Source organism: Corythoichthys intestinalis, chromosome 5 (assembly GCF_030265065.1).
Source record: "Corythoichthys intestinalis isolate RoL2023-P3 chromosome 5, ASM3026506v1, whole genome shotgun sequence".
NCBI classification, from domain to species: Eukaryota; Metazoa; Chordata; class Actinopteri; order Syngnathiformes; family Syngnathidae; genus Corythoichthys; species Corythoichthys intestinalis.
Genome location: NC_080399.1, coordinates 34,857,405 through 34,883,413, shown reverse-complemented (window position 1 = coordinate 34,883,413; position 26,009 = coordinate 34,857,405). Strand labels below are relative to the sequence as shown.

At 40.6% G+C, this 26,009-nt stretch overlaps 2 protein-coding genes across 4 annotated transcripts in view; one reads left to right on the top strand and one right to left on the bottom strand.

The window, feature by feature from the left end:
- Nucleotides 1–736, top strand: part of incenp (inner centromere protein) — a 34,237-nt gene extending 33,501 nt beyond the window's left edge. Inside the window, exons 19-20 of one of the 3 annotated variants that reach the window (XM_057837040.1) lie at nucleotides 22–175; nucleotides 291–736. In XM_057837040.1, coding sequence (XP_057693023.1) covers nucleotides 22–175; nucleotides 291–472 — 336 coding nt within the window. In that variant the 3' untranslated portion in view covers nucleotides 473–736. The remainder of the gene's footprint in view (nucleotides 1–21; nucleotides 176–290) is intronic. The other 2 variants (XM_057837039.1, XM_057837038.1) reach the window with 2 other exon arrangements.
- Nucleotides 737–12,549: 11,813 nt separating this feature from the next.
- On the bottom strand, nucleotides 12,550–25,972 carry best1 (bestrophin 1). Its single transcript, XM_057836640.1, has 9 exons — nucleotides 25,644–25,972; nucleotides 21,830–21,924; nucleotides 21,443–21,676; nucleotides 21,037–21,191; nucleotides 20,873–20,950; nucleotides 20,233–20,385; nucleotides 20,080–20,160; nucleotides 15,148–15,299; nucleotides 12,550–15,049 (listed from the first exon to the last, which is right to left on the bottom strand). Exons 1-9 carry the CDS (start codon nucleotides 25,793–25,795, stop codon nucleotides 14,002–14,004), a joined length of 2,148 nt encoding a protein of 715 aa, XP_057692623.1. The 5' UTR covers nucleotides 25,796–25,972; the 3' UTR covers nucleotides 12,550–14,001.
- Between the last annotated feature and the right edge of the window lie 37 nt (nucleotides 25,973–26,009).

The following is a 26,009-nucleotide window of genomic DNA, read 5'->3' as shown; positions in this document are numbered from 1 at the left end:
TTTCTGTGCACTTTTACAAAGAAATCACCACAGTCATACACAATAACACCAAAGGGTAACAACAAAACTTTGAGTTGCTCCAAGAATCCAGATGATTATGGAATGGACCAAAACAGTGATGATTCTACTGATGATGAGTCCGCGCCAAGAAAGCCAATTCCATCTTGGGCTGAGGGTATGAATTCAATAAATTTTTTCACATAATATTGCACGAACAAATGAGTCCATAGGAGTTCTTCTCGTTGATCAATAACATTGAATCATAGAGTATCTGATTTTCTTCCTACTAGGTCACAATCTACAACAGATCATAATGAAGCAGTACTTCAACCCTCCTGACTTGGAGGCTTTCTTTGGAATAATCGAGCCGCCAAAACTGGAGAATCTGTTTAATAAAAACAAACCACGCTACTTCAAACGTACCAGCTCTGCTGTTTGGCACTCGCCACCAAATGGAAAAACACTGCTGTGATACGGTGTGGTACACTTTTTCTTCAAGTTTTCTATTCGTAGGTTTTATGTTTGACCATGTTTATTCAAATGTTGCAAATTTCATATCTCAATAAACCTTGAATTACATATTATTGGTTTTTCTTTTTGCCATTTTATGTTTAAAGCCGTAATTCCTCATCAGTCATCACTGACTGAGGCTGTCGTCGAATAATAAGACGGTGTTAGCGGTCGGAAATAACATTGCATTATTCCTTGTCTCTTAACTGCCATATGAGTTAATACATAGATTCATGGTTAACAGTCTGGAAGGGCACAGAGGGCTTTTGGTTTGTGGCGAAAGTTGATTTTAACTCCATATTTATTGTACTTATGTGGAAATTAAAATATTAACTGAAGTATTTTGTATGCTTCGGCATGTCGGTTGTTGCTTCGCTTCCATATCATAAAAATTGCGAGCACTACCCTCCCCTCACACCCCCATCACGGTGCTGGGTGATGGCTGCCAGTCGGGAACCTGGCAGCCACAGTAATAGGGTGGTAGGTGGGTCCCACACTTTTTCTATATGGCGTGGCTCCCGGGGTGTGGCCTCCCCTCTGCCTCGGCTGCCGGCCGCGGGAGTGGGTTGGGGGGTCGGGTCTCCGATCTTGCATCGCCCCGTGGCAGTTCCTGGGCGTTCTCCTGCCTCCGCCTTCCCCTCTCTTCTCTGGCTGGGCATCTGCCCTGCGCTCCGTCGTGGGTCGCTGGCTGGGCGCCGGTGTATCAGCAGGGTGTCGCCTGCACCGGCGGGGGACCCTGCCTTGCCTGGGGCTTGGTGGGCCGCTGGGGGTCACGTGGTGTGCCGTGCCGGTTGGGGGGCTGTGGCTCGTGGCCCGGGTGGGCGGGCGGGGGTGGGTGTAGGCGTGGGGTTGGTGATGCGTCCCCTCCTGCCATCCCTGAAGGCCGGTAGATGGGCGCGCGGGTGGCCCGGGGGACCACCCTGGGTCCCGGGGGGGGGACGGTGGCTCCTTTGCTGGGCGGCGGGAGGAGGGATGGGCTGCGCATGGCATGGCAAAAAAGACAAAAGGAAGAAAACTGGCCTTTCCTGTTGTGAATACGTCCTAATTTATGTGTGTTTTGAGGTAGAGACAAATACCCGCCTCCCCCATTGTGCCCTTACTTCGGTGACATCATATCAATGTCATCAATAACCTGAAATGAATCACATTCATCTACTTCACACAGATTTTGCACTATTACTACTTGAGACATCATTATGTCACGTTGAAACTCACTTTCAGGACGTGCATGCTCCCGGCGTCCGCTTGTCGTTTGCATAGGGATGGTAGGGACATAACACTACCAACTTTTCAGGATGCTCGGATTGTCCCCACCAACTTTTAAGCAACCTTTTTTGCATTATATAATGACTTCAGTAAAATAGGTAATTTAGATTGTCTTCCCATATGGTTAGGCATGTGCCAGTTACCGGTTTCACGGTTTACCGTGGTGTGAAAACGTTGCGGTTTCAAAACCACTAAAATTTTCCCTCAGACCGTAGCACGGTACTCGCTATTTTTCATGTGTCAAAAATGCAGCCAGAAGTGGCTTGGCGTGGCAGCCTTTACCCCCTCCCGCTTGTTGCTGTGTGTGAAAGTGATGCTATCGGCTTTACAGCCAGCGAACCCTAAAACAAATGCTCCAAACATAAGGCGTACTTTTCTTCATTTTATTGAGCTATCAAATCGTGGTAAGTGGAATATACAAAATGAATACATTTAGAACGTTGTACAATTGTATTTTTCCATGTGTGAGTAGCTTCAACAGATTAGCACCATGAAAAAGTTCGGCAAAAACAAAACACGCATTTTCCTTTCAAATTCAATATACAAACTAATTAAAAGCTTACAAAGACGAATGTTAGCCTAGGCTTAGCTGGGAGAGCAACTTCGTCGAGTGTTACAGCCGCAGAGTGAGAAAACAAGCTTGATGCAGTTGAATACTGCAGGGAAAAAGGGACTGCGTCAAAGATGATCTTGCCCTAAGGACAAATCCACGTTCGCTGGATCAAGGAGAGGTCTCACTCCCAATGTTTTTTTTGTTTTTGTTTAGATGAAACCTTTCCACAACAATATTTACATTTTAACTAACTCATACATTTTCAACTAACTTATTAACTTAGGAATTCTTCATGTTCTTTTTAACACAAAGGCATGACATCGTGTAGGCTAGAGTTGAAACAGTGGCTGAAAATGGCGAAACTTTACTTGAGCTTTTACACCCTCAAAGTCATGCAGTATAATTTTTTAAAAAAATTTATTCAGAATTAAAAAAAAAAAAAAAATATATATATATATATATATATATATATATATATAATTTCTCTCTCTATCTATCTATCTATCTATCTATCTATCTATCTATCTCTATCTTGTTCTTGCTCTAATTTTGAGCAACTTCAGCTCTGGGTCTGGGTATAGTCTATAACAGGGGTGGGCAAACCGGTCCTTGAGGGCCGCAGTGGGTCCTGGTCTTTGTTCAAACCTATTCAGCAGAGACAGTTTAGCCAATGAGGTATCAGTGGAAACAAGAAGCACCTGACTGAAATCTACTGATTGCACTTGTAAGAAACCGGATTGGTGAAAGGCTGTCCTCATGATGGGTATGAACAAAAACCCGCACCCACTGCGGCCCTTTGTGGAATAGTTCCCCCCGGTCTATAAGTTATATTTAGTTTTATTTTATTTAAAATATTAGTTTTTTTATTGATAATTTATTTATTTTACAATATATTCATGTTCCAAAACTATGTTCTGAAATATAAAATCCTGTTCAATGGATAAAAGTTGTTTTTTTAACCCATACATCTCAACACATTTTGGAGCTATAATTGCAATACCGTGAAACCGCGGTATTTTTGGTCACGATTATCGTACCGTCAAAATCTCATAACGGCACATGCCTACATATGGTAGAGTCAATTCTATCCATACAGCATTATTAAGTGAATTACAGTACTCTCATTATGTAGAAATTATATTGACCACTTTTCACTTGCTGAATGTGCCAGTCCATTTTTTTCCCTGAAACGCACGTCTGATTGGCTGATGACATGACCCCTCCCCCCTACGCACACGCAGCCCGGCAGAAATGCAGCATGCCACCTTTTCTGCCCCCTTCAAAGACAAAAATTTTTTTTATCCGCCAGCAGCAGCCACTGTAAGTAATGTAAAGAGACGTGTTGTGAAGGTGGAGAACACACTACTAATTTTGCTACTGAATATCCGACCTGCATTAGAGTTAGCATAAGATTAATCTGCAAAATTTCTCGAACTCGGAGGAAGCTGCTTTGAGAGAAATATCTTCCTGTGTTTTCTACTGTTAACGCTAATTAAACTGTAAGAAATGTAGTGAATCAAGGTTCTCCCCAGTTTTGATTATTGTATTTATGTGATCTTAAAGTGCGTACGACAGGAGAAAAAAAGTGTTAAATAGCATTATTATGCAGGCATGAAAATCGCTCACCTTTCGGCGAAATTCGCCATTTTGAAGTCAAAAAGGGTGACCTACGTGAATTGTGTAAATCCGAGGAGAAATATTTGAAGGGGGGGGGGGGGCAGGAGATTTTTTTTATAATGTCGGACGCTTGGTATGCAAGCGGGGAAAGCAGCACAAAGCCAAAAAAGTGCATCAGAGTGGCCAAAACATTGACTTATTTCAACGAAACAAAGGAGGGTTCACTGTTTTCCTGTCACCTCAATGCGAAGCTTGGCTGCACGTCTGCTGTGAATGAACACCTAAAGCGCCGTCACCCAGTTTGTAAGTCCATCTAACTATTAACGACATGTTTAATTGAAGTTGCTAAGCCTGTCGTGATATGCAATGAGTCCATTTATCGCACGGTAAATAAAAATGAAGAAGGTAATTTTCATGGTAGCGTTTTATCGTCGGGTGCATACATTTGTGCGTGCAAGTACACATGCGCTTTGATGGCATATGAGACTCAAGTTCCTTTCACAAAAGTTTATTGGTTATCATTACGCCGTAGAAAAAATTGAGTCATACAAAATAAGGAAACCTGTATCTTAAACACTGTAAACATTAGCATTGCTACATGAGGCTAATGGGGGAAAAAGACATCCTCCTTTAGCCTGCTATAAAACGTTCAATACGCAAACTTGCGGTAAAAAGGTGACACTTCAAATGTGAAAAATCGCTGGTTAACAGCATTTGCAAATGAAAAAAAGATTAATGACACCACATGCAATGATAAAAAGATTTTTTTTTGTTTTTTGTTTTTGCGGAGTGTAAAGCTGTTATTATAATACTATTATACTAATATATTGTAGTATACAATAATATGAATGCTAGATATTTTTGTAACAATTGTTTTGAATCATGTTGGAAAGGCGTAGTCAGTGTTCTGATTCTGTTTACGTTCCATTTTTTTTGCACTAGTTAATTCTATCAGCATTTGACCATTGTTTATTCGTGATTTATTGTTGTTATTTACGCGTTTATTGGTACTTTAATAAAGAATTTAAGTGTTCCAAAATGTTTTTGTGAATTAATAGGCATCATCAAAAATTTCATTGCTAAATGAGTGAGAGAGAGAGAAAAAAAAAGGGCAAAAATAGTCGGCTGACTAACCGGGAGAAAATTAGTCGTTTGGGACAGCCCTAGTTGTACAGTCTACCGGAACATATTTCCTCCACACCCTTCTCACCTTTTTAACCCCGGACCCATTTTCATGCCTGATTATGTGAATTAGAATCATATTTTGAGACGATTCGACTATATACCGTATTGGCCTGAATATTAGACGGTGTTTTTTGAATTGAAATAAGATAGAAAAAGTGGGAGTCGTCTTATATTAGCGGTCTAGACATTATACCCATTCACGACGCTAGATGGCGCCAGATATCATTGAAGCGAATGCTGAACTTGAGTAATTTTCTGTCATGACAGATCTCAGCTACTCTCAAGTTTAACCAGTTTGCATTCTTTTATTGCAATGTTTTTCCTTCAGATTTGTTTCAAGACTACAGTTAGTTAGACCTCACTTTGATGGTTATTGCAGACAGTTATTGCAATTTTGTAGTTTTATCACAATAGATTGGTTCATTTACATTTCAAAAACCAGAAGCCATTCATTAACGGATGTGATTGCACTTTAGTTTACATATTTAAAGGTTCAGATATTAAGATTTGAAGGAGGCAAAATAACATGCTTTTTCTCTCAAATACATTGTTATAATCATTTTTTTTTCAGATGTACTGTAATTATTTTCTGTATAAAAAATAATTTGGTGTTCAAAGTCTTTTTTTTTTCAAACTTGAGTCTTGAAAAAGAGGGGGTCATCTTATAATCAGGGCCATCTTATATTAAGGCCAACACGGTACAACAATTTGGCAAAGCGCAGATGACAAGAAATTAGCCTTTTAATCTGCCGGTTAGCCACGCCTACCATTATAGGGCTCTAGCGTCCCCAACAGGTGGATGACGTCAGCGGGAGAATGGTCTCATCTGTTTTAGTATTCAGCCCATTGAGGGGGAATTATTCAGAACGAGGAAAATGCGACGAACAGAGCCGCAAAATGTCATTGTTTCTGTCTCTCTAGTACAATATCTTTACAGGATATTCTTTTTAACGAAGTATTTTTCCCCAATAGCTAAATAAATGGTATGGTCATGATAAATGTTATGCTAAATGGAATATGAATTTATTCAGTACGACATGGCAAAACGACTCCATAATGGTCAAAACTGTTGACTTCACCTTTACTGTCGCACCTCCCGAACGATATTTTGTACCACCTAAGTCGGACTTTTGTCATTTCCCTTTCCGGGCTTCGGAGAATGTAAACAAACCAAGAGGCGTGACAGCTAGCTGACATGCTAACCCGAATCGAGTGATGTTTCAAAGCGGAAAAATCGCACATAATAAGCCAGGATCATTTCACAAGACGGCTGGGTTGTCGATTGTCTTCACCGATCGGCAACCGGCCCGCTGGCGAGCAAGTTAGAGCTCGTCGTTCCCCTGCTGAGGGCAGAGGGCTTGTTTGTGTGGAAGCAGCTGGACAATGACCGCCAGACGAACCGGCCGATGTCGGAGGAGGGTGTAGTTGCCTGATGGTCAACACGAATATGGCAAAATAATGCTTTACTACAAGGCAAAGTTGTAAAGAGCGAGAGTCATCGGAGAGCGGCTGCAGTTGTTGTGCAGCCAACATGACAGAATGTTTATGAGGAGAGCTTTGTACTAGGGATGGGCGGATCGATAACAAAATATCGATATTTCGATCCAGCGCGTTAAATTTTAGGTATCGATCCCCAAGCAAAAGTATCGATATCTGGAATTAATATATTTTCTTTGTCAATTTTTGGGTATATTTTTGTGCGCACTTTTTGTACTACTTTTCCCTTTCGCATTCTACACGCACGTAAGCAGTGCACACAAATAAGCAGTGCACCGGTGTGTGCTCCCGCCCCCATTCACGTCCCTATCCACGTCCCTATCCTGTGTCGAACAGCATGCTTTTCCTCCGCCCCTCTCACGCCTAATTCCTTACTTAACCTTATTATTATTTCTTATTCATTTATTATTATTTCTTGTGAATTTATGTTTAATATTTTTATTTTTTCATGAAATGTTTTTCCATATTTTTTTGTTACAATTAAATGCTTGATTTCTCATGTTTTGTTGCTACTTATTTTTATTTTGTTAAAGGTCTGTTTCAATTATTTCAAGATGTTTTTTAAATTTATTTTTATTATTATTTTATTTCAAAATCTGTTTGAAAATTGTGTTAGTAAAATAAAATTCAAAAACGGCAAGTGACTATTGATTATTGGATTTGTTTTTAGTGATCTACCATTTGAGGGCGGTAACATGCTACTGTTAATTCGGTCTTTAATTAGATCAAAAATATTTAATTGAGGTAGATTAAAATTTGATCAAATACAACGTGTAGCAGGGAAATGTTCTGTGCATATGAATTTAAAGTGCTTGTGACACGAAAAAGCATGTTTATTTCATAATACACGCGGTATTTTATGCTCCTGAATGATATGGACCGCTTGGATGTGTGTGGAAGCGATCGCTATATTTATTTAGTTTTTTGAATCCCGCGCCAGGAAAATGAGTGACTTCCGGCTTCGGTCTCGCATTGAGGAGGAGGGCGCTGTGACGTGTACGGTAGAAGACGTCCTCTTCACGCTACAGTGTACTGTTGTGTATGAGGACGAAGGATTCAGCTGATTTTGCGGATTAATACTTTTATTTTTTGCATCACGGCAGCCAAACGGCTGCAGAAAAATCATTCTGTATGCGGGAGAGGCGTATGCGCCTTTTTGGAGTTTCAAAAGGTTCCCATTCACCGTGGATATTTACTGTGGGACCATTGGACTTACAAGGAAGTGAGTAAACATCTTGTTTTGTATTATGTCAAATACGAATACAGTGATTACAAAGTAAACACTATAAAATTCCTTTAAATAAAGGACTACTTACGTTTGATCATTGATAGGCATGTGAAAAGCTATCCTCACGCTCATTAGCAGTTAGCTGTTAGCACGTTAGCTACACAACAATTCCAGCCACCCTCCTCCAGGGAACGAACTGTAAATTGCTCTCTGCCGGGCGGTTTGCCGATCCGCAAAGAAACTCGACAACCGGGTCGTCATGTCAAATAATCCAGGCTAGTTATGTGTGATTTTCCACTTCGAAGACTTTGAAACATCCCTCGGTTCGGGTTAGCATGTCGGCTAGCTGTCACTCCTTCTGGTCTGTTTACATTCTCCGAAGCCGGGGAAGGGAAATGACATATGTCCGATTTAGGTGTCATAAAATATCGTTCGGCAGGTGTGACAGTAAAGGTAAAGTCGACTGTTTTGACCATTATGGAGTAATTTTGCCATGTCGTCTTGAATAAATGGATTTTTATTATTTTATATTCCATTTAGCACAAGTTATTTGTCATGACCATGCCATTTATTTAGCAATTGGGGAAAGTACTTGGGTAAAAAGAATATCCTGTAAAAATATTGAAGTAAAGAGACAGAAACAATGACATTTTGCCGCTCTCTTCGTCGCGTTTTCCTCATTGTGAATAGTTCCCCCTCGACGGGCTGACTGGTCCTTCTCAAGCCATTTATATAGCTATTGGGGAAAATACTTGCATAAAAAGAATATCCTGTAAAAATATTGGGAGTAGAGAGACTGAAACAATGACATTTTGCAGCTCTCTTCGTCTCGTTTTCCTCGTTCTGAACAATTCCCCCTCAATGGGCTGAATAGTAAAACCGATGAGCCTAGTCTACCGCTGACGTCATCCACCTGTTGGGGACGCTAAAGCCCTATAATTGTAGGCGTGGCTAACCGGCAGATTAAAAGACTAATTTCTCGTCATCTGCGCTTTGCTAAATTGTTGTATATGGTCGAATCGTCTCAAAATATGATTCTAATTCACATAATAATGCCATTTAAGACTTTTTTTCTGGTGTCGTATGCTCTTTAAGGGTCATGGTTAAAGAGAGACTGACTAATCAGACTTTGTTGTTGATGGATTGGTTTGTGAGTTTGAGGGAAACTGCTTTGCTCGTTATTAAAAACAGCAGTTTTCCATTGCAAAGCATATTTGACACAAAGAGACTTAATATATTGTTTTTGAGTGCTTGATGCAGTTGTACATTAGATATCATCAGAATGGCTGGGAACACTGCAGGGTTGTTTATATATATATACATATACATATAGAATATGAACTTCAGGTATCGATATCGGATCGGGATCGCAATATTTGGCCTTGGTATTACTTGGTATCGGATCGAATCCAAAATCACTGGTATCGGCCATCTCTACTTTGTACATGCCCATCCATGATGAAACGTAAGTAGTCCTTTATTTAAAGAAAGTTTGTAGTTTTTACTTTGTAATCGCTGTACTCGCGGCTATTTTTAACTCAAAGTTGCAATTTCTGATCGGGTGGAAAATTTGACAGAACACCGGGCACATGAAGAGGGCAATAAGCTGAGTATAGTGCTCTCCCGGCGGGGGGATGTGCGACAAGCCGTCAGTCGAGTGGACAAGGAACATGTCAGCCGCAAAATGCAAGCCACCTATGTATTAAAATGATCCCAGTATTCGACATAATATAAAACACGATGTCTACTCACTTCCTTGTAAGTCCAATTGTCCCACAGTTGGCTTGTTTTGGCCAATATCCACCGGTGAATGGGAACCTTTTGAAATCCCAAAAAGGCTAACACGCCTCTCCCTTGTGCAGCAACATTTTTCTGCAGCCGTTTGGCTGGCGTGATGCGAAAAATAAATAAATTAATTAATCTGCAAAATCAGCTGAATCCTTTGTCCTTCTCATGCAACAGTATGGCTGGATAGTGAAGACTCCTACCGTACACGTGACAGTGCCCTCTTTAATTCGAGACTGGAGTCGGAAGTCACTCATTTTAATGGCGCGGGATTCAAAAATTGAATATATTAAACGATCGCTTCAACACACATCCAAGCGGTCCATTTTATTCAGGAGCACAAAACACTGCGTGAAATATGAAACCAACATGCTTTTTGGTGTCATATGAACTTTTAAAGAAGCCCAAATGAGCTTTCATTTTTTGCTGAGTGTGCATGTGGACATAAAAAGTAGTGTTTTACCTGAAGAAAGGTTCCATTTTAATTTATTTCCTCACTAAGAAGTTTTTTTTTTTTGTCATTTATTTAGACAATTTTGAGTGATAAGACAAATGTATATTTATTTATTTATTTATTTATTTATTTATTGCATTCCTGGATAGTTAAGAGATAATTAACAAGCTTGTATTTCTTGTTTATATTGACATAATGTGTATTCAAATATTCCAATTGAAATTTGCTAATAAAATTCAGACATTTATCCTTGGAAGTTTTCCAACTGAACCAATACATCCAGGGTCCTTCTCAAAAAATTTGCATATTGTGATAGTTTATTATTTTCTGTAATGTACTTATAAACATTACTCTCATATTTTAATTCATTACACACAGCAGAAGTAGTTAAGGCTTTTATTGTTTTAATATTGATGATTTTGGCAAAAATTCAAGAAAAACCAAAAATCCCTATCTAAAAAAATTAGCATTATTCATCCGACCAATACAAAAAAGTTTTTTAATACAAAAAAAGCCAACCTTCAATTAATTATATCAGCTATGCACTCAATACTTGGTCGGGAATTCTTTTGCAGAAATGACTGCTTCATTGTGGCGTAGCATGGAGGCAATCAGCCTGTGGCACTGCTGAGGTGTTATGGAGGCCCAGGATGCTTCGATAGCGGCCTTAAGCTCATCCACAGCGTTGGATCTGGTGTCTCTCAACTTCCTGTTCACGATATCCCACAGATTCTCTGTGGGGTTCAGGTCAGGAGAGTTGGCAGGCCAATTGAGCACAGTAATGTCATGGTCAGTAAACCATTTACCTGTGGTTTTTGGATTGGGAACAGGTGCCAGGTCGTGCTGAAAAATGAAATCTTCATCCCCATAAAGCTTTTCAGCAGATGGAAGCATGAAGTGCTCCAAAATCTGCTGATAGCTAGCTGCATTGACCCTGCCCTTGATAAAACACAGTAGACCAACACCATCAGCTGACATGGCACCCCAGACCATCACAGACTGTGGATACTTGACACTGGACTTCAGGCATTTCCTTCTCCCAAGTCTTCCTCCAAATTCTGGCACCTTGATTTCTGAATGACATGCAAAATTTGCTTTCATCTGAAAAAAGTACTTTGGACCACTGAGCAACAGTCCAGTGCTGCTTCTCTGTAGCCCAGGTCAGGCGCTTCTGCCGCTGTTTCAGGTTCAAAAGTGGCTTGACCTGGGGAATGCGGCACCTGTAGCCCATTTCCAGCACACGCCTGTGCACGGTGGCTCTGGATGTTTGTACTCCAGACTCAGTCCACTGTGTCTGCAGGTCCCCCAAGGTCTGGAATCGGCCCTTCTCCACAATCTTTCTCAGGGTATGGTCACCTCTTCTGGTTGTGTAGCGTTTCCTGCCACGCTTTTTCCTTCCCACAGACTTCCCACTGAGGTGCCTTGATACAGCACTCTGGGAACAGCCTATTCGTTCAGAAATTTCTTTCTGTGTCTTAGCCTCTTGCTTGACGGTGTCAATGATGGCCTTCTGGACAGCAGTCAGGTCGGCAGTCTTGCCCATGATTGCTGTTTTGAGTAATGAACCAGGCTGGGAGTTTTTAAAAGCCTCAGGAATCTTTTGTGGGTGTTTTGAGTTAATTCTTTGATTCAGATGATTAGGTTAGTAGCTTCTTTAGCATATCATGAAAAGGTACTCTAATTTTTTAGATAGGGATTTTTGTTTTTTCTTGACTCTTTTGGCAAAATCATCAATATTAAAACAATAAAAGGCTTGAACTACTTCAGTTGTGTGTAATGAATCTAAAATATATGGAAGTAATGTTTATCAGTACATTACAGAAAATAATGAACTTTATCACAATAGCTAATTGTTTTAGAAGGACCTGTATGTACTGTAAAAAAAAAACTGCTTATCAAACTCGCGGGCGTGAACTTAGCGGGGTTTTAGTTGAGCTAGTCAAGCTACATGGCACTGGAGTCCTGGTAATGCTCCTTCCCAACATAGCAACGATTGATGAGGTTCTGCATCAGCTTCCTTGGGATTTAATAATGGACATGCTAGACTTGGCAAAACACGTTGACGCAGGAAATTCGGACCCTGAGCACGTGGCTTACAAAACAGTGTTTTTTTTGGGGGGGGGGGGGGGGGGTTGCGAGAAAGGGCTCATGGAAGGAGTACTGTACTCCACAGCCATGTATCTAGACTCGTTCAACTCAAACGCCCACCCACCAAGTTTGATGAGCCAATGACAGATAAAATTATTTCATGCAGCCACACGAGAAATGAGAGTGCAAGAATGAAATAAACAGTGCAATAAATAAATGTTGAAATAAGTATAAAATGGAATAAATAAAAAGTGAAAAATATAAATAAAAATTGAAATATGAATTTAAATAAATATTGAAATAGAAGCATTTTAATGACACTTTTAATTATTTAATTGCGTATTTATTTATTTAATTTTTGCACTCTTGGTCCTCCATCATTTTCGGCACATTTTCGCTGAATAAAAATCAAGCGGCCTGTCAATGTAATTGGGGTCTAATGTCTTTAAGTGACGCCTTAATTGATTTGTCTTCCTGCTTTCCGCTGCAAACATTTTTAGACACAGTTTTAAACACTGATGTTTCCTCATCTTCCACTGTATTAAAAGTCAAAGCCAAACGCTACATATGCTTCATTATATTACCTCGTCTTAGCTCTTCATATCTCCAGTGCTCTTTGTTGTGTGCTCTTGTTTGTTCAAAAATAGTGTGCACACTCTGAAAATGAGAACGCCACTGCCACCCACTAAGTGGATGTGCGATTACACTTTATTCCAGTATGGGAAAAAAAGTATGTTCCCAAGGTCACCTGCGCCACCCCCGGCATTGGTCTGCACCTCCCTCGGAGTGGGGGGTTGGCGGGCGCACCCCATTATTTGAGAAGTACTGACTTAAAGTAAGTGAAAGAATCTGACGCATTAATCTGTTAACTAGCCTTTAACACTCAAAAAAAGATGGAGAAAATTATTCGACTAGATTTAAGAAAAAATATCTGATTAAGATGTTATAAATTTGCAGTGTGAAAGTTATTAAAAGTCAATACAGATTTAATTTTGCATTAATCATTTAGCCTATCAATTAGGTTCTTATTGGTGAGAAATGTAGCCATGATCCCCATTCATCAAATCTGTTTGGTTCTTATTAATGTCCCGTCCCCAGCAAAAAGTTTACATGCAGATTATGCTCTTATATCGTACCTACCAATATTAAGACCAAACCTACGCCCTTGCAGACAATGCATGTGGGTTTAGTAAGCTTTATACACAAAATCATGACTAAAAGTGATGACGCAGACGTATAGTCCTATTGTCTACGCGCTCGTCTGTCGAATAGGAAGTGTGAGTTCGAATCCCGCTCAAGACCTTATTTTATTTACAGTACTTGTATACTGTATGTCCTCAAAAAAAGTATAATGAATGGAGGTAGCGTAGGGTAAACTAGCAAGAAGGTTAATGGCTTTTATCATGAAGTATATTTTTACAGCAAAGTGGTCACATCACACTTAATGTACAATTCCTATTTTCTTGTATGAAGAAAATCAATCGACAAAATTAATTTGAATGAAATGTCTTTTGAAAAACACAGCCCAAGTGTGGTCTAAGGTGAGGCAAAGAGGCATGCAAGCAACAATCTGAAGGCAGGAATTTTTAAATAATCCACATCTTCATGTGTTTATTTCTTGGCCATACTGTGTTGTGTACATGTGTTGACAGTGAAATCTTTTAAGGTGCTTTGCGCCTCACAACTAGGTTAATTGTTCTGTAAGCACTCAACAAACAGGTAGTGGAAATTACTTGTTTGTACAGTACGTTTCGCCACTTAAAATGCCTAAAATAATTCTGTGTATGGATTTGCTCGTAAAACACAAATGGCGTTTTTTCAGTCCTTCCTACTCACAGTTGCTTTGTTTCCGCCACCATCTACCAGCACGCCCAGCAGGTCCCCTTCAGCCAACGAGATCCCAGAATCATTGGGAGAATTTTGCTGATTGGCTTCTTGCTGCGAAGGTATCGAACCTGAAGTGGTCAACGTATTAAGCCCGCCATTGCTCGCCTTCACGTTGGCGGCAAAGTTACCGAAGTTGCTAAGATTGGCGCAGTTGTGAAGACTTCCTGCCGTGCCAGCACCGTTGCTGCTTGTCACGTTAATGCTGCCGGAGCTACTATTAGAATTATTTGGATTTGCCGGCCCATGACGAGAGGGCGGGGTGAACGAGAACACCCTTTCTCCTGCGCTTCCTGCCGTTCTAGCACTCGGGGGTCCCGCTTGGCTGTCGGCTGACGGCAATGGGTCCAACGTTAAGCACGGAGGCGGGGGTCGGCGAGACAGCAGGCCATGCCCACGCCTGAGTTTTGATATAGGACAAAGCTCTGGCGGCGGGTCGGGGAAGGAGAACGCTGGGGCGGTGGGTGCCTCGCCCTCCTCGCTCAGCCAGGGGAAAGCTGATGATGGCGGTGGCGGAATGTTATTAGGGGTGTCAGGGGGCAGCAACTGTGACCCAACTGTCGGAGGAGCGAGGGAGCTGCAGCTGCGATCCCATTCGTTCTGAGGCCTGCGGGCGGGTCGGGGTCGGGCCACCGCAGGGGGCACGCAGTGTATGGGGGTTTGGGGGCAACTGTAGAAGCCTGGTCTCTCATACAAGGGAAGGCTGGAGAAGGCATAATCCTGATCTCGCTCTGAGTTTGAAGGCTGTCGGCCTTGGTGGGTGACTGACTGAGCCTCCGGGTGTAAGTAAAGGGGGAAGCGACTCAGTGGGGCGCCAGGGCGGCGGCGTAGCAGAGAGACCCGAGAAGAGCGAGGGAAGCTGGGGGACTGGACACCCAGAAAGCGGCCCAGACCACCCAAAAGTGGGGTGGAGTAGTTGGCTTCCTCGTTTTCTTTAATCTGTTCCAAATTGGACTGAAACTCCATCTCTTCTTTTGGAACACTATAGAGTATAACAATGTCAGCTTAGCAGATATATCATTTGAACTGTTACTCCACCAAAAGTTCCTAAGGAATAAATTGTTGGGTATTCAAGTTTACCTGATATCCAGAGCAGAGCCCATGAATGAAGGTTTGCAGTGATCAGCGCTGGCAGTTGTGTAGGGTGGGCGAGGTTCCGACTCATTCCAGTACATGTCCTTCTCAAGCAGAGGGAGGCTATCGTACATCTCGTCCACAGACAACAAAGATACCTGAAAGACAATCAAACGCAGTACTGAAAGGGATTTTTGTCACTGACAAAATCCAGTCGTAGTGCTTTTATTTGTAAAATGAACCCAAAAAAAACAAATGTTATATCCAATTTCGCTATTGGCCAGAAAGTAATTGGAAGAGATGTAATCAAAGAGTTGCTTTTTCCTCATCTGTTTAGTTTCAATGTCGTGGCGGCCAGTGTTTTAGTTGTTATTCCAAGAAATTCAATCGATTTTATTGGAAAAATGGTTAATACGTTTTGTGTAGTAAACAATGACTTATACATGTTGTGTACTGAACAATTGTTAACGTGTCGAAATTTGCTCCAACACTGCCGCTATAAGACTTTTTTTTTTTTTTTCCCTTCCAACCAAACACTGAGCTGAGTGGATTGAGCATGTGGAGTGGTCCAGCTGGTATGTATTCTGTTGATTTGGTCAAAATCTTTTCGGAAGATTGCTTTGACCAAGTGACATATTATTTGTTGCCAATGAACAGTTGTTAAGAATGACATTGGAACCGAAAGAACAGGGCTATAGACCCCAATCACGTGACGTCACAACTGACTGGTGCCGCCATATTGTCCGTCAGCTCATCGTGTTTACATATTACCGCTATGAACATTCCTTCTATTACTGCGTGTTTTTCTGCTTGTCTAAGGAATCACCGCCTAGTAAACGAACCCAAAGATCTTCCTGACAATTGTTGACATTGATTAATCAAAATGGTGAAGGCATGTGTGGCGGTTGGTTGCAGTAACAGAGAAGATAAGCGGTCATTTTAGTAGTTGCTGTGTGCCCATTTTGAAAAGGGCAAATCTCGAAAGCAGCACGGTTTGTTTATCTCGGTCCATGGTGCGTTTGTGTCGACAGCCGTTAGACAGTGGCGAAACATCAGTATGATGCCAACACGATCGCAGACATCATCAGACGGAGACTACGAAGCTCGTCGCCACGGTCGCGCAGCAAGAAGGTGAGCGCAACAACAGGTGTTGTGCCGAAAAATAGCCGCCCTGCGTGAAATGTCCCCCCTGACGGGAGCGCCCACACGGAAACGACTTTCTTGCACCGTGAATATGTATTATTTTACTCTGCTTGAACTAATAAATGTCATACTTGTGTGATTGTCATTGGGATATGGTCGTGAAAACCTGTAGACATTTCTGTTCAAAGATAGTTATGTGGCCCGGTCCACGATTTGTTACTAAAATACAGTACTAATATTTTGTGAAATTTGATTATTTAAAACTGATCTTACAGTCGTAAATCCATTACTGTAATGCGTCCATGAAAACATTTGATGTTTTCACGTCAATAAAACGTTATGAATAAGCGCTCCCGTCAGGGGGGACATTTCACGCGGGGCAGCTATTTTTCGGCACACACCGTGTTGTGCTGAAAAATGTCCCCCCTGCATGAAACATGTTTATTTATTACCTTTGGATAACATTGAGAGTCCCAACTGAATGTAAAAGAGAGCTTATTTACCACTACAACAGCTTAGGTTGCAAATTCTGATGAGGGTGCAAAATTTGTCAGAACACTGGCACTAGACTGCGGCCTTGTTTTTACCACTGTTTGTGTAGACGGCAAATATGAAGGGTATGAACTTTAAGGTCGAGGCAGATTAAGATTGTCCCGGGCTGCCTGGGTGGCTTTGCTTTTTTTTCCACTCACTAATTATAAACTCGGTACTTTCTTTTTGTTCCTGAATTGTGTCATCTCCTGTTAAGAGAATTTAAGAACCTGTTTTTTTTTCCCCTTACATTCCAAATTGCTTCGTTACCAAGCGTGCTTTTTTTCTCCCTCCCGCTAGCTCAACCACTCGCTAGCTCGTTCACTTGCGCCATGTTATGATAAATTTCTGCCTTCCGTGTTCTGCCAAAATGTGCTACATGAGGTGAATTTGACACCCAAAGTACTACCGTGCACACTCAACTTGTTTTGTTTGAATGCATACTGGCAGAACGTGCTGAAAAAATGCCTTAAGAAAATACTTAAATGTAGTTTTATCAATTAAAGACGGTTTAAATTCGTTACGTGACTAATGTGGTCAACTGCTTTAAAGCCGCTACAAAAAAACTCAATGGTTAAAAGTATGAGAGGGAAATACATGTAAAAAAGTATTTTTAAGGCAACGAAAAGGTCATAAAAACTCAATAAAAACAAAAATAGTGAATACTCGCTGCTTTTAACTGATATGCGCATCCATGCGGATGCTTGCGCAAGCGCGCTAAGCGTTGTGTAGACGTTTCGCCATGTAGGAAGGAATTGCCGAAGAACGGTTCAAAGTTGTATGGTAGAATCTCCCCGGATTCATGTTCTTCGTGACTTATTTCCTTCTCTGACTCACTTTCAATTTCATAATCTGATGAAGTCAACCAGTCATGACTGCTGTTTTGCATTGAGTCATTTGCACGCTGCCGCAGGGCCGGCCAGGCCATTTGGGGGCCCTAAGCAAAATAATGCAAAGGGGCCCATATTTTTGGCCCACCATTTCGTCACAGTGTACATGCAATCCAACCCATACGTCCATATTTTGTATATTAATCAGATTTTGTTGCACTGCATACTTCAAACTTCTCACCCCAAAAGATTGTCAGTACTTACAGTAGATAGCGCCAAACCTTTTTCTAAAAGAGGAAAAAAAGTTAAGGAAGAACTTTTTTTTTTTTAGCTTGTAATCAAGTATCAAAACTCACAAAAGTCAAGTAAAGCAAACTGTAGTAAACAAAATAGAATATAAATTAAACAATTGCCAGATTGGGGGCCCCCTAGTAGTCAGGGGCCCTAAGCAGCTGCATAGTCTGCGTATAGGCTGGGCCGGCCCTGCTCTGCCGGAATCCTTGTCTTTACGTCATTGGTTTCTACAGTGCAAAGGCAAACTGTTACAAAAAGTATTTTAATTGCACAATTTCAATAGTTACGGATCTGTGCGAGTCTTGATAATTGATTTTTTAATACTCTTTGATAAGATTCAATAATTTAATTAGTGTGGGGAAAAAAACATGTTAGGGCAGACATGTCCAAAGTCCGGCCCGGGGGCCATATGCAACCCGTGGTCAAATTTCATCCGGCCCCCAGCCTCTGTCATAAAATCAATAACGTCTGGCCTGCACACAGACTTAATAAATTGGTCAGCAGTACTGCTACCAGCATATGAGGTAGCTTGCACTAGAGTGACCAAACGTCCTCTTTTGCCCGGACAAGTCCTACTTTCACATAGTATCCTCGTCGTCCGGGCGGGTTTTATAAATTCATTCAAATGTCCAGTTTTTATGATTTTGTACGGGACCTATTTGAAGAGAATTCCTCTGGCTGCTGGGTGGCAGCAGTTGACATGGCTCCTACTAGAAGGGAGGGAAGGAGTAGTTCTTGTTTTTGTTGGCAGTTTACCCCTATCATGAGGCATGACCGCCATCTACTGGGTTGACGATTTGGCCACAACGCCTGCCCAGTTGTTAAGTTTTTTACGATAAATACGTATATAATGGCAACTGTTCACTTCTGTCGAAGCTTTGACTGTAAAATCCCGTTTGGTGTCGCATCGTTGCGCTGCCGATGATTGTAAACTTTTATAGCAAAGTTTGATTTTTGCCTCAGCTAACTATTCGTAAGCTAAACCACGCTAGGCATTATGGGAAACTTAGTTTTGAACTGCTACGTTTGGAAACATGCTGGTTGAATAGTTTGTCAGTTTTTTTCGGTTATTGTTTGTGTGCAATCTAGAACATTGAATGAGAATATCAATTGAATGGGAATAACAATTTGTCAAGGAGAATTGTCGCTATAGTAATTTATAAAATGTTTAGTTGGCACATAGCCTACTGTGTGTGTTTTTTTTTGACTGGACTACATTTCCATGGGTCTGCATTTCATATATACAGTGGGGAGAACAAGTATTTGATACACTGCCTATTGGTTTTCCCATTGGCAGTGTATCAAATACTTGTTCTCCCCACTGTATATATTAGTCATTATTTATTTATTTTCAAAATGCATTTTTCCATCCAGAGTGAGGGGGCACACTTTAAATATATTTAAGTGATATAGGCATTTTTGAGTAAACTTCGAGTAAAATTCAAGTATCTTGAGGCTGGGCTGAGTGTCCTCTTTTTTGGAAAACAAAATATGGTCACCCTAGCTTACACGCTAAATGCTGCTCCTCATTTATCCACTAAAAAGCAACATTACTCCAAGCAACATTACCCCATGGGTCATTTACCCACTAAAAAGCAACATTACTCTAAGCAACATTACCCCGTGTGACCTTTTACTCCCAATTTTCTAAAATGGCGACAATCAACAACAAAAAAAGAAAGTTGACTATGACGGCCGACGCTTCAAGGATAGGTGGAAATTGAACTATTTCTTCAGTAAAATACGCAACAACTGTGTCTGCCTCATTTGCAAAGAGACAGTCGCTGTTTTTAAAGAGTTCAATGTATGGCGATTTTACCAAACAAGACACGCTGACATGTACGACAAGATTACAGGGAAGATACGTAGCGAGAAATTGAAGCAACTTGAAGCTAGTTTAATGTTACAGCAGCAGTGTTTCCCAAGAGCCCGAGAGTCGAAGGCTTAGCCACAAAGGCTAATTGCGAGATTGTTGAAATTATTAATTAAAAAAAATAATAAAGCAAATATGACACACATAATGGCTCGCTAAAATTTGCTTAAATATATTGTTCAACATAAAGGACGTCAGCCAAGGTCGGCCCCCCACATGTTTACCACACCAAATCTGGCCTAAATAAGCATATAACAGCATCAAAACCTGTAAATTGCGATCGACAAGCCAGTTTGTCTCAAAGTCGTCGTCATCTTCGCCAAAAGGATTGATGAGTTGCTCAGCCACCTGAAACAAGGACCAGATCAGACGCTGGCAATCTGTCACACAAGTGTGCTGATGGAACCTGTCGTTTCAAACCTTCAGCCAGCCAACGTAAAAGAAAAATTGCAGCAGTGTGAAGACGGGAAGATAGAAGTCCAGGTCGTGACCTGGGTAGCTTTGGGCTGGGTCCAAGAACTGACGACCAATCAGACAAGCCAGGAAGAAGCTGTAGACAGCCACTGTTGCTACCTAAGCACATCACAGGTCGAGGAAAGTTGATAATTTTCACATTCAGACCTATGCATACCATCCAGACCTGGTGAAGCAAATCCTGTAGTACACTGTATTAAAAAACAAAGTTTTACAGTAAAACACTAGCAGCTTTACTTGCCAGAATATTACCATTAAATGAGGTAAATAATGGTAAATAATATGTAACTATTAAGTAATATAAATAATTAAGTAAATATAAATAACATGTAAAAATGGTATAGTGCTGCACTAATCGTAAATAGTTTAGAAGGTTAAGTAAAGGTTAGGAAAACCTTATTCCCACTAAGTTTAAAAAAAAAAAAAAAAAAGATAACACACCAACAGCTGCAATTAAGAGAGGGAGAGCAGTGATGTCACCATCAGGTTGTTTAATTTTTTTTTTTTAAATGTGTAACTTTTTTTTTTTTTTTTTTGGCAGTGAATACTGTGTGAGGTACATTGCAGATGTAAACAGAAACTGAACCTGAGTGTACACGAGTGGCAGGCTAATCCAGTCGTAACCATACAACTTCATGCACTTTGCACGTAAACTGTTTAACTCCTAAAAAGGGAAGCACAAAAAATATATACAGTATATCGTTTGCTTTCTAAACTGTCAGTGCTCGCAGTCTGGATAAAAACACGTACAGTGAGAATGGCGGTGAGAGCAACGTCGTTGTTGATGCGACCCTCTGTCCGGGCCCGTAAAGCCAGGCTGACAAACCACATGCAAGGAACCCAGAACTTGTTATGAGGTGATGGTAAGTCTTCCAGATGCTTCAGTTCCTCTGATGTCATCAAACCTGAGGGAAACACAAAAAGCATTAAAACAAGATTTCAAAAAGTATATATAATAAAACAGCAACAACAAAAACTGCCCAAGTTCCTCATTCAATTCCATTAAATTCTCCATTAAAAGTCCACAAACCTGTTTTTATATAAGCATTAAAGTGTTTTTCCGGTGGTAAGTAGTCTGGTCTTAATCTCAGCACCACGTTAAATCATCTGAAAACAACACGTGTAGTGTACAGAGAGGCCAAACACCACAACGTACCTGCCTGTACCAGGTGCTCCATGGTTGGAAACCTTTTGTAGACAGCTGTGCTGACGGAGCGGTAGATGAGAACGCCAGAAAGATTGGCGTAACGCATCAGAGTGCGGCGGGTCAACCTGGCGGCCTCATCCACTCCGCGGACGTGACCTCCCACGAGTGATGCCAGGCGGTCAGGCCAAGGGATGTGTTCAAACTGACCCCACCAGCGAGATACTACTAAGGTCACATAGAAACCTGCAATACAATGTGGAAATGGAATACACTTGAGAAAGGGTTACTTTTTTTGTTTGCATAAACTCACAGTTTACAACGCTGGGTACACTCTCCCAACAGCCCAATACGATTCAATATGTTCAAAGCATTTTGAAAAAAATCAGGTTGATTTACCTAGAACAAAGGACACTGGGATGAGCTCTGCATAGCGGTCACAGTACATAGAGAGCTTCTCAAACAGCCTCTTCTGCTCAACATTTAAGACAAACCTAGTGGGGAAAGGATCCCATCAGTTAAGTAAAAGTCAACAATAGTTTACCCTTTTATGGGGCACGTATTAACTCATTGACTGCCATTTTCGGCAAGAGACAACTAAAGTGGTCCCTTGTTTTTCACTGTTAATGCGGACCAGAACCCACTGCGATAAGTGAAAAACTGCAACGTAGCGCCCCCCAAGTTTTTTTTAAATTTTTTATGTGTGTTCAATGTATTGAGATTTAACATTGGAAAGCGATACATATATGACGTGTTTTTTCAATTTTCCCCCCAAAGTATAATTGAAAAAAAATATATATATATATATATATATATATATATATATATATATATATATATATATATATATATATTTTTTTTTTTTTTTAATGAATGGTTTTTAAGCACTTCAAATGTAATAATTATGATATGTATTATTTAAACAAGAATAAAGTATAAAAATGCTTGCCTTTATTAAATGCTTCGTTGAGTGAGTACACTCATCCGCTCAAGCTGCTCACTTACACACATTGAGTTTCCAAAGTAACAGTTTAACAAGTTAAACGATGATTGACACATGCGGCGCTTTGAAGCTTTGGCTTCCAGGCTAGGGTTGGGCATCGGGCATCAATGGGAACCGGTTCTAACACTCCAATGCTCCCGGAATCGTTCAAAATTTTAAATTTCAATTCCTTCTTTCGATGCCCTGACCGCCGAGCAGAAAAAAATTGCTCAATTTAAAGACTGATATTTATATACAAGTTATAATTAGCCCTGGGAGAAGTTCATTTCATTTAAAAAAAAACGTCGTTTAATATAAACTATGCAATTTTTTTGGACCCAGCATTTTTTTTTTCTTTCTACCCTGTCTCTTAAAAGAATCGGAATCGGGAATCGTTCAGAACCGGAATCGAAACGTAGAATCGGAATTGGAACCGGAATCGTTCAATTTCAAACGATGCCCAACCCTATTCCAGGCATCTGTGGCAGGATCAAACCTTAAATGTCTGTCAATCATTGTTAACTTTAATGAGTAACTCCAGTGCATTGCCTGACCAACAAAGGAGGGAGAGGGACAGCTCATCTGTATTTATTTATTTTTTTAATTGAAAAAAAAAATCCGAGATGGACTGAGGGCACGAAGTTTGAAGCGCGAAGTAGCAAGGGATCACTGTAATCCATTTTGACTGGGAATTGCTGCCATCGCTCCTAGTCAAAATGGATTGGGTGTTGAGACCTGCACAATAGCACTGAAACATAAGAATTAAAGCCACTCCTCCCAGTTTAAATGAATTGGATGTCTATTATTGCAATGGTAGCCAATGAGTTAATTACTATGAAATTAAAAAATATAATTAAAAAAAAAAAAAATCAAGATTATAAAGGGGCCAAATTGCAATGGCGCTGCCACGGCCTCACCTATAAATTTTTTGGCCATCCTACTGGTGGCCAGTATAACAGTGGCGCGAAAAGTTGGGCGTTGAGGGTGCTGCAGCACCCTCTAGGTTTATTGGACCTTTTATTTTTCAAATGTGTTCATGTGTCATTGCTGTCTAGCTGCAGGGAATTGCATTATAGGACACGGGCGCTTTTATTTTCAATACAAAAACTCCAACACACACTGTAATAGAACTCTGCCTTTGTAGTAGCCTAGTAGTAGTGCGTAAACTATCCAGCATACAGTGGGGAGAAAAAGTATTTGATATACTGCCAATGGGAGAACAAGTAACCCATTGGCAGTGTATCAAATACTTGTTCTCCCCATTGTATATGGAGAAAATGCGCAATTATGACAAATTTGGACCAAAACGGCTCTTCTTGGATGGGAAAAACTTAAAAAGCTGTGAGTGACTTCCAGCGCCGCCGCAGTATAATGTCAGATTGTAGTAGCTGTGGAACTCAAACTGTTGACTGTACTGTTATGTACTCTGCACATTAAATCATTCGTAACATTAAATACAGCACAATACACCAAAGTATATCAGTAGACGTGTCCTTAAGTCTTTCTGATAGTTTCCTTCTGGCTTTTTACTGCAACAACATAATAAAAACCTGAAATTATGGCTTTTAGTTTTGGTGTGCCACCCCAAGATTTTAAGTGGCTCCGTCTGGCCACCCCTATTAACAATTTCTGGAGGCGCCAATGCCAAATTGCCAATACTAGTGTACTTGTGTTCTTATTCCTTTCATGAATTGAGCACTATGTTTATTGAAAAAAATATATATAAAAATTGCGATAAATAGTTTAAAAAGATATTTAATTACAAGTGAGAGCTGGCATCCACATCAGTGGACATCACATTTTTTGTCATATAGGCCACACATGTATGCCTGCTCCAAAATCTGTTGTCCACACATGTGGTTGCCAAGCTTTATAGGGTTAGGTTTTATTTATTCATTTATTTTTAAATGTAAAAATAGTCACTTGTCCTTTCAAGGGTTAGATATACAGTGATGTCTTGAGATATGAGTGCATGGCTTACACGTTATTCAAGATTCAAGCTGTTGTTTTGTTTTGATTTTGAGCAAAAACTGGTGGCAGGAAACAAGCCACTTTCACAACAATCAGCCATTCAGTAGATAAATGAACAATTCAGATAGATTCATACTGCAGGTCTTACTGCACAATTCCGATTTTTCCTCATATCTGTTTTTTTGGCGTGCCGGTTCAGACTACCTTTGTCCATTGAGCTTGTTCAAGTATTATGCATGCGCTAATGCTAATGAACAGCTATCGCTGCCGTTTTGCGTGCCGCTTTCGCGCTTTGCTGACGTAATTGCTGCATGAATTCCGATTTGGGAGACTTGACAGTTCAGACTGCCGCGACATTCTGGCAAAATGTGGCCCATGTTGGATTTAACCAGATACGAAAGTGAGTCAGATCGGATTTGAAATGGTCCACTTCTACGCGACTTGTCACGTTCAGACGGTCAAGTAAATGCCTCACCTTGGAAAAACACAAAAAAATCGCATTTGTGCATTAAGACCTGCGGTATGAACCTAGCCTAAGAGGCTTCAGACTGTTTCATGCCACTCAAAGTTGAAGTTTACTGTCAATCTAAAACTCATAAGCCACCATTGGCGGTTACAGACATCCAATCCAGTTCAAATGGTTTGGGTGTCTGTCTAGTGACAAAGTAATTTGAATTCATGGCACTAGGATGAAAAGAGCCACATGCAGCTCCAGAGCCACAGCTTGCGGGATTCTATCATTATCGATGGCACTGAAAGATTTAAAGAAAATTACTTGTTTTGTATTTAAAACAGGCACATAACCTGAATATTTAACTTCAATATATGTTAACTCAGAGCTGACAGTGAATAAATTTAAATACTCACTCATTCGTTTTCCGAGATGCTTATTCTCACCAAGGTCATAAATTAAATATATTGTTTGGGGAAATAATTGAGTAAAATTATTAGAGATACAAGTCCTTTGAGTTAAGAGTGTGGTCCCAGAACAAATTCGACTTGGTACTACTGTTCTGTCAGAGGTGTTTATTAATATTAAGGAAAATATTTTATTATGTTTTATGCATCTCCTTAAGTCACTTTTTAGATTGTATTTTGATTCAATACAAGAGTCACATTTTTTTGTTGCTTTTAAAAGATACCAATGTTCAATCTTATAAGTCGTCGAATTGCATCAGATTGTCAAATGTTCTATAATCATTGGAAGTAGAATGAATGTATATGAATGATGATACCAATTCGAAGCCTTTTCGGTGGTACCTATAAACAACGCTGAAGAAGTAGTATAGCAGAGTGAAGATGATGAGCTCCCTGTAGAGGAGCTTATAGATGCTGCCCTTCCAGCGCAGGAGCAAGTGGAAAAAAGTGCCGAGGCCTGCATCTGCCACCCTGCGAGAATAGGTCACTGTCATTGTCGCTGCTGCTCCTGCTTCTTCTTCTTCTTAAAGGCCGACTTTCTCGTCCCGCACAGACCAGACATGAAGGACCCCTCTTTTGCCTCGTCTCACATTGGAATCAGCAGTCGGCCATGGCTGCCAGTGTGGAATGGAGGTGGCGTGCAGTTGGCCTCGGTGGGGTGAGAATGTTGGAGAAAGAGAAATTGGACCAGAAAAAGGAGAACGTGGA